The sequence below is a fragment of the Miniopterus schreibersii genome, assembly GCF_964146895.1.
Source record: "Miniopterus schreibersii genome assembly, chromosome: 1".
Taxonomy (NCBI): domain Eukaryota; kingdom Metazoa; phylum Chordata; class Mammalia; order Chiroptera; family Miniopteridae; genus Miniopterus; species Miniopterus schreibersii.
The window spans coordinates 42,909,148-42,918,657 of NC_138101.1; the positions used below are offsets into that span (position 1 = coordinate 42,909,148).

The 9,510-nt window shown below is 36.0% G+C and overlaps 1 protein-coding gene across 5 annotated transcripts in view; it reads left to right on the plus strand.

Moving 5' to 3' along the window:
- THAP6 (THAP domain containing 6) overlaps nt 1-6,416 on the plus strand; it is a 13,774-nt gene extending 7,358 nt beyond the window's left edge. For all 5 annotated transcript variants that reach the window (XM_081136682.1, XM_081136686.1, XM_081136683.1 and 2 more), the window contains one exon: nt 4,100-6,416. In XM_081136682.1, the coding sequence (XP_080992808.1) occupies nt 4,100-4,354 (255 nt within the window). In that variant the 3' untranslated portion in view covers nt 4,355-6,416. The remainder of the gene's footprint in view (nt 1-4,099) is intronic.
- Nucleotides 6,417-9,510: the final 3,094 nt, after the last annotated feature.

The following is a 9,510-nucleotide window of genomic DNA, read 5'->3' on the forward strand; positions in this document are numbered from 1 at the left end:
ACTGGGTCAAGTGGTAGGTCAATTTTTAATCTTTTGAGGAAACTCCACACTGTTTTCCATGGTGGCTGCACCAGTCTGCATTCCCACCAGCAGTGCACTAGGGTGCCCTTTTCTCCACATCCTCACAAGCACTTGTTCGTTGATTTGTTGATGGAGCCATTCTGACAGGTGTCAAGTGATGCCTCATTGTGGTTTTAATTTGCATCTCTCTGATGATGAGCAATGTTGAGCATTTTTTCATATGTCTCTTAGCCATCAGTATGCCCTCTTTGGAGAAGTGTCTATTTAGGTCCTTTGCCCATTTTTTAATTGGATTGTTTGTCTTCCTTTGGTTAAGTCGTATGAGTTCCTTATATATTTTGGATATTAACCCTTTATCAGATGTGTAGGTGGCAAATATGTTTTCCCATACAGTGGGCTCCCTTTTCTTTTTGTTGATGGTTTCTTTTGCTGTGCAGAAGCTTTTTATTTTGATGCAGTCCCATTTGTTTATTTTCTCCTTAGTTTCTCATGCCCTAGGAGATGTATCAGCAAACATATTGCTATGAGAGATGTCTGAGATTTTGCTGCCTATGTTTTCTTCTAGGATTTTTATGGTTTCATGCCTTACATTTAAGTCTTTTATCCATTTTGAATTTACTTTTGTGTATGGTGTAAGTTGGTGGTCCAGTTTCATTTTTTTGCATGTACCTGTCCAATTTTCCCAGCATCATTTTTTGAAGAGATTGTCTTTACGCCATTGTATGTTCTTGCCTCCTTTGTCAAATATTAATTGACCATAATGACATGGGTCAATTACTGAGTTCTCTGTTTTGTTCCACTGATCTATATGTCTGTTCTTGTGCCAGATTGTTTAGATGACAGTGGCTTTGTAGTATAACTTGATATCTGGTATTATGATCCCTCCAACTTTGTTCTTCTTTCTCAAGATTGTCGTGGCTATCCGGGGTGTTTTTTGGTTCCATATAAATTTTCAAAGTGTGTTCTAGATCTGTGAAAGATGCTGTTGGTATTTTAATAGGGATTGCATTGAATTTATAGATTGCTTTGAGTAGTATGGACATATTAATGATGTTAATTTTCCCAATCTATGAACATGGTATATTTTTCCATTTGTTTATATCTTCCTCTATTTCTTTTTTTCAGTGTACTGTAGTTTTCCAAGTACAGGTCTTTTACATCTTTGGTTAAGTTTATTCTTAGGTATCTTATTTTTTTAATTGCAATGGTAAATGGGATTGTTTCTTTACTTTCTTTTTCTGAGAGTTCCTTATTGGTGTATAAAAATGCCATCGATTTCTGGGTGTTAATTTTGTATCCTGCTACCTTGCTGAATTCATTTATTAAATCTAGTAGTTTTGTCTTTAGGATTCTCTATGTACAATATCATGTCATGTGCAAATAATGACAGTTTTGTTTCCTCCTTTCCAATTTGGATGCCTTTTATGTTTTCTTCTTGTCTGATCACAGACAAGACTAGGACTTCAGTACTATGTTGAATCAAAGTGGTGAAAGTGGACACCCCTGTCTTGTTCCTGTTCTTAGGGGAAATGGTTTTAGTTTTTGTCCATTGAGTATGATGTTGGCTATAGGTTTGTCATATATAGCCTTTATTATGTTTAGGTATGATCCCTCTGTTCCCACTTTGCTGAGAGTTTTTATCAAAAATGGGTATGGGATTTTATCAAATGCTTTTTCTGCATCAATTGATATGATCATATGATTTTTGTCTTTCAGTTTGTTTATGTGATGTATCATGTTTATTGATTTGCGAATATTGTACCAGCCTCACATCCCTGGAATAAATCCCACTTGGTAATGGTGTATGATCTTTTTAATATATTGCTGGTTCCGATTTGCTAATATTTTGTTGATTTTAGCATCTATATTTATCAGGGATATTGGCCTGTAATTCTCTTTCTTTGTAATGTCTTTATCTGGTTTTGGAATTAGGCTAATGCTGGCCCCGTAAACAGAGTTTGGAAGTCTTCCTTCCTCTTGAATTTTTTGAAGTAGTTAGAGGAGGGAAGGTGTTAATTCTTCTTTGAATGTTTGGTAAAACTCCCTGTGAAGCCATCGGGGCCGGGGCTTTTGTGTGCTGGGAGCCCTTTGATTACTGCTTCAACTTCGTTAGCAGTTATCGGCCTATTCAGGCTTTCTGACTCTTCCTGATTGAGTTTTGGATGGTTGTATGTTTTTCTAGGACTTTGTCCATTTCATCCAGGTTGTCTAGCTTGGTGACATATAGTTGTTCATAGTATTTTCTTACAATCCTTTGTATTTCTGTTGGGTCAGTTGTTATTTCACCTCTTTCATTTCTGATTTTGTTAATTTGCGTCCTCTCTCTTTGTTTCTTGATGAGTCTGGCAAAAGTTTATCAATCTTGTTTATCTTTTCAAAGAACCAGCTCTTGGTTTCATTAATCTTTTGTGGGTTTTTTTTGTTTGTTTGTTTTTTAGTCTCAATGTCATTTATTTCTGCTCTGATCTTTATTATCTCCTTCCTTCTAATTACTCTTGCTTTTCTTGTTGTGCTCTTTCTAAGTTTTTAAGTTGTAGGGTTAGAGAGTCTATTACAAGTTTTTCTTGTTTTTGAGGTAGGCTTGTAGTTCTATGAACTTCCCTCTCAGGACTGCTTTCACTGTGTCCCATAGATTTGGAGTTGTGGTGTGGTGATATTTTTAAGATGAATTTGTCCTCTCCATTAGTATTAAACCTTTCAAAATCTTTTAAAAGTACCAGGGGTTTACATGTTTGAGGTTTTTTTAAAACCTGTAATATCCAAAATTAATACTGCTTCCCAGGGCCATTATAATTCAATAACAAATTAGAGTTAGTTAAGCCTTTGGTTACATATTTAGTTCAGAGAATGTTTTCACAAGGATATTTCAACCAAGAAAAGGCAAACCTCCCTTTAGATACTATATTTTTATATGGAAATATCTAGTTTAAAAAATAGTTATATCTTTAGGTTTTAAAGAACCATCATAGACATACAGAGTAGTGAAGCTTGCATTTATTTATTCATCTCATTGTCTATTCATGTTAGAACGAGATCTGTTTTACTATCTTAATTACTATCACTTTATAATACTTTAAATCAGGTAGTCTTCCAACTTTGTTCTTTTTCAAAGTTGTTTTGGATATTCTTAGTCTTTGCATATTTTATATGAATTTTAGAACACTTTGTAAATGTTTACAAAAAGGCCAGTTAGAATTTTGACTGGGATTGTGTTGAATCTGCAAGTCCATTTGGGAAGACTTACCATCTTAATAAGACTATTTTAAGTCTTTTTTTAAGTCTTTCAACCCATGAATTCATTATCTCTTTTCATTTATTTAGGCTTTTAACTTCTCTCAGCAATGTTTTGTAGCTTTCAGTGGACAGGTTTTTCACTTCATTTTTATAAATAGTATTGTTTTATTTATTGCTAGTATATGGAAATTGATATCTATATTGATCTTGTATATGAAAAACTTGCTAAATTCACATATTAATTATCAAAGCTTTTTGTAGAAGCTATCAGATTTTCTACATCATGTTTTCTGTCGTTAAAAAGTTTTAATTCCTTCTTTCCAATATGAATAACTTTGATTTCTTTTTCTTGCTTTATTGCACTGCCTTGAGCGTCCAGGGCTATGCCAAATAGAATTACTAAGGGCTAATCTCCATGCCTTTCCGGTCTCCCCTTATAGAGTCAAATATTCTTCAAATTAAAGTAACTCAGTTACAAATTTAACAATGTAAGTTTGTTTGATTGATAAAACTTAAACTTAGCAGCCCACATTTAGGGAACAAAAACTGTATAGTGATTGTGGGTATCATGGAGTTCATAAGCAGATACCTACCTCGGAATGAGAGGTGCATGGCATCCATAGCATTCTGTACTCATGCCTGCCTAGCCTTCCACAGAACAAAGAGGCCCCAGGCACCGGAAATACTGCTTCCACCCTTAGCCTCTTATGTTCTTTAAACGTCTTACTATCACCAACTTAACGGTCTTCTCTAAGCACAGTAAATGGAGAAACAGCTGAGGCCTAGTTATAAGCTTTCAGCTATTTGTCTGTGTGTTCTACTAACTTGGTGTTTATGTTTTTAGGAACACAGCTACAGTGTAATGGACAGTCCAAAGAAACTTAAGCATAAATTAGATCATGTGATCAGTGAGCTAGAGGATACCAAGAAAAGTCTGCGGAATGTTTTAGACCGAGAAAAACGTTTCCAAAAATCATTGAGGAAGACAATCAGGGAATTAAAGGATGAATGTCTCATCGGCCAAGAAACGGCAAATAGACTGGAAGCTTTCTGTTGGGTGTATTGTCAGGAGAGCATAGATCAAGACTATATTTCATGAAATAATTTTATGTTATGTTCTACCTAAAATTGACATTGTTCAGCTTTTTAGAAAATAATTCTTATTTACCGTCATTAAATATTATCCATCATTTAGAGTGCTTCTCTGGATCCTCTGCAGCATTAAGCATTATAGTTCTTATCCAAAGACCTTTTTTAAAGAGATTCAGAAATTTGTGCTAGTTTTCATGTTTTTGTGTGACTTGTGGCAATTATGTTTTTATAGACCTAAACTAGTGCCAGGTCATTATTGTAAGATGTTGAAAGATCATGAAAATTCCTTTAGACTAAGGAAATGGTATCAAACCAGGCATGTTAAGCTATAGTAGTAGGAACTGACCACTTCTTCAGCAGCAGCAGATTTTTTACTTCAAAGGAGTACTTTTATTATTATTTACGTAGATAGTCTTTATGGTAAATATGTTGAATTGTACTTTAAATGTATCTTACTATAAAGCAGAATTTATTTATAACACATGTCAATCTTGGATCCAATCCAAGGTGCTTTTGTTATCAGTAATATCAAAAGATCTTTTTACAAGACATCCTGTAGTACTGATCCTGAGGATAGCATATGGTGCGGATCTTTTGACTTTTAAAGATGTCCAGAGACAAATTAAGAAGGCCCAGACGAGGTCTCAGTTTCTCAGTGCAGTACATTATTATTCTCACTAGGAGCACTTTGATGTAAACCTGCAGAGCTTTAAAAATTTTAGAAAAGGTCATAAATCTGATTTTTCTCATAGCTAGTTACTCTGACGGTTCTGAACATTTTGTTTTAGGACTGTTACTTCATCATAAAGGTATATCTTCAAAATCTGAATGCCAGTATTAGATGAATACTTTTGATGCTGCTTTATATTTTACAGAAAGAAATGTTGCTGAGATTTTTTAAAAATACAAAATATAGAAGAAACCATTAAAAATGATGTAGCTCTTCCAGCAGAAATAGAATTGGAGAAAGGATACGATATTTTCCTTTAATTGGAAGAGTAGATTACCATCGAGAAGCTTTTATATAGAGAAATAGGTTAGAAAAACAGTAGCTTTAGAATAGTTTCTTACTGAATATACAGATAATAATTCTCTCTATAGCTATTTTCTGATTCATCTAAGTGTCAGAAATTTTGGTTTTCTCCCAATTTCTTAGTAAAAGCAACTGAAATTAAGAGTCATAAACACTATGGATTAGAATAAAATTTACTAGCCCAAAGTCAAATTCTACTTTGATGCATATGTACATATGTGAATCTCATTCAGACATCTATGCTCTAGTAGTTAGAATTTGAGTGTCAATTATTTCAATGTGTTAACTAGAAATGAACTGCATTTTGTGCTAAAATGTTCATTATAAGTTTGTTTGTGTTATATAAGTATCAGTAAGGATATGGTCACTTGAATTTTTTTATATTTAAGAATTTTGTTTTAATGCATGTTATATTTTTATGTAGGATTCCAAACCTTCCCTCTGAGTGGGATTTTACCCACATTTGACAGGTCAGCTTTATGTTAAGAAATCACTGAGGTGATTTTAAAAAACTCATTAGCTACCCATTATTTATTTTGGTTGTTTAATTTTGAATTCATAATGGACACTCTAAATGGGAAATTAGGGTGTGACCTTAGGTTTTATGGCGATTCTGTGACAGATACTGAGATTTTTTTCCCTCTCCCTGTTTTTGAGTATAAAAATTAAGATCAGTGGACAGTGGGAAAAGTAAAAGGGTAGATCCAAAGCAGTGTGTCCAAATTCTAGATCTCCACAGGCTGCTTAGAATAAGTCAAGCCCGGGAGAACTTCGCAAAAGTCAGGTCCCAGCTGCTGCCACTCTCACAGTTGCCAGTCGCTTTCCTACTTGTGTTCAGAATGAATTTAGCCCTTGGGTTCTTTTTCATTGGTCTCAGTATCACTAAGCAAGAGAGAACTGTGGGAAAAATATTGGTTTCATCAATGACTTGGAGCTACCCATTTGCTCTTTATTTTTATGGAGAAGTGATTACCAATAGAAATATGACATAACAAATAAGGCCCTCCCCACCTGTCTCCCCAAACAAATGCCTGAACACAGTATATACCTCGGTTCCCTGTTCCCAGAGAACAGTTCTTGGCCTGGGGAAGGACTGTCCTATGCAGAGCAAAACCAGTCATCCCCCATCCAGAGGTTCCTCAAGCAACCAAGGCCAACCTAAGGGTTTCACTTTGCTTTAGTTTGGAGTGGCTTCTGGATTCTGGAACAAGCCAATACACCAGTTCAACCTCAGCACCAAATCAGGTACGAAGGACTTGACATGCATTTTTCTCCATATCAAGTTTAAATCTTTAGACTTTGGTTCCTAAAGGTAGTTACAATTATAGCATAGTCTTTAATTTGAGAAAAAATGAAATGTATTAAAATATGTATACTTAGTTTTGTTACAGAAATAATTGGGTGAAGAATCCATTATATATTTGAAAATATAAAATATTTTCTTTAGTAATGTACTCTATGTGGTTTTTGTACATTTAGTTATTCAATAAAATAAACAGAAAAATCAAGAGTTTGCCTTAATTTCTTCGACATTTCCCCCTCCACCAATAACTTTAATAGCATAGAGTCTACTAGGTTAGATGACCCAAGTGGCAGGCCTGCTTCCACCACAATATGGACCTGCCATAGACCCCTTTCCTGCTCTGGGCCTCATTGAGAACTGACAGCCTTTCATGTCACCCAGTCTAGAGCAGAGAGCAGTATTCTTAAGTGTGAAATATGCTCCTTCAGAACCCAAAGAGGCCTGTTAAGCATTGTGCTTCCATCTTCCTAGTGAGATGCAAGTTGTATTAATGTGTTTTGTACTTCAGTGTGGATGTCCTAGCATGCCCCTGATCCCTGGACACTCCTCCCCCCAAATTTTACTGATGAAGGCCCCTGATGCCTCTCTCCTCACTGTTCACTGCTCTATTGGATGACGCTCATGCTCAATAGATTTCATACCACAAAATCTAAAAATTTAAGTGTTCAGTCTCATTTAATATTTATCTTAGGCACATAAAGAAGTTTATAGACTAACAATGTATTTACCTATTGCATGTAATGCTTTCAAAGCCTCATATACCATCATGAGGTCATGAGAGATACAAAGATGATAAAATGGGGCATTCCTAACTTATACGGGGACACACAGGTATATAACACAAGTATAGAGAGGTGGGCAATTGGCAGGACTGTGGCAATGAAAGGAGGCACCGAGACTATGAAGCTAATGGAGCTTCAAAGTTCCAAAATGGAACATGAGTGTGTCAGTGTGCATTTTTAAAGTTCTGTCCTAAGACCCGGATTCTGTTAGCACCCTCCTTGGATGTGACAATAAGAGACCACCCAGGACAGAACCAAGAAACCTACGTTCCAAAGCCAAATCTGTCACTTTATTACATATAGGACCTGGGCCAAGTTAGCTGAATCTCTGAGCATTTACAAAGTGGACAATAATACCTTCCTCACCCACCTGTGCGAATTGTATTTGTGTGTAAAACATAGACCATACAATGAGCCCTCCATATGTTTTTCTTTCTTTAAATCCCATGCCAGAGTTAACAGGAAGAAGGGCAAAAAGAGTGGCAATGCATTTGACAGGGAATGACAGTGGTCCAAGCAGCAGGAGCCAGGTAGGCTGTTCGTGCTTTCAATAACCGTCTCCCCGTGGCAGCTCAAAAGCAGGGGAGGAACATTCTCCCCCTGAAAGAGAATATTTTATTTCATCACCATCCTCTCCATTCTCCCACCTCCACCCTGAAAAGCAGTTTAATCCGTCTTAGATATATCTTTCATTGACTCATTTATTCAACTTCATAAAGCACTTCAGATGGTGCTACTCAAACATGGTTCACAGACAAGTGTACAAGTTCAGGAGCTTGCACCAGAAGGTAACTCAGCGACATCTCGAAGCACACTGTTTAGTTAAGTCAACATTTTTTTCATAGTAAGATTTTCTCAGTGAATGAAACTGTGTTGATTTACATTCTGGAACAAACCTTATTTCATTCTGGACCAATAAAAAAGAGTTCACAGGGTAGCGATTTTGAATAGCACTGTCCCCAAGAATCCAGTCACTAAATAGGCAACCTTTGAATTAACCTTAGCTCATTGGTTTGTGGTCTGTTGACAGCAGAAGAGACAGATTTGTGTCAGATAACAAACTTCCCAAATGCTTGCAGTAGCTCAAGCTTGTGCAGTTGAAAGATAACATCACATCTGACTCAGCAGATCTGGACCTCATGCTTTTGAAAACACAAAAAATGTTTTATTAAACAGAGAGAGCGAAGTGTTCAGGCTGTGCAGAATGCTAACCACAAATACTGGCGATGAGCACCTTGTGGAGACAGGCATTCCACTGCAGACTTGCCAGCAAACTGCTCAACATACAATTTCACTAAAAATGAAGGGGACTGGTGTTTATGAAAGAGATTTTGTAATGGTATGAAATGTTGCCAGGCTATGCAGCTGAAGGAAATTACCCCTGAAATCCTGAGGATTTCAAGAAATGTTTCGGTTGCCGTTCTCATTATGACACTTGTAGACGAGTCTGAAGTAGGGAAAGTCATATGGAGGTGTACATTTCACCTTTTTCGTGGCCATCACCATTATCTGGCCATATTTTGTTGAAAAGATGGGAAATGCTTTTAACCAGCAATAAAATGTGGCTATCCAAAAAAAAATCAAACAAGACCCCATAAGGACTAGAAATTTTTAGAATGAAATGAAAGTATATTCTATAATTTAAGTCTAAAACCAGTCTTGGCAAATTATTTTTAAATGTACCTTATGGCACAGGAACTCTGAATGCGCCCAAACGGAGCTATGGAGGATTGTTTGTAAGAGCAGAAAATGGAAAGCAACCCCAATTCCATCAAGTGGTAAATGGATAGATAAAACCACGGTGCACCCATATAATGCTGTAATAAGCAACAATTCAAAAGAAAGAGATCAATCTATATGTATTGGCATGAAGAGAAAAGACATTTTAAGTGAGAATAAATAGTATAGACAGCAACTCAAAATATCCTGTTTATATTAAAAAAATTTAAATCCACCTGCAAAACAATTCCTAATCGCACGTGTGTATAAATACACAGAAAAAAGAATTGAAGGGTATCTGCCAAACTTAAACGTGCTTCTGGGGA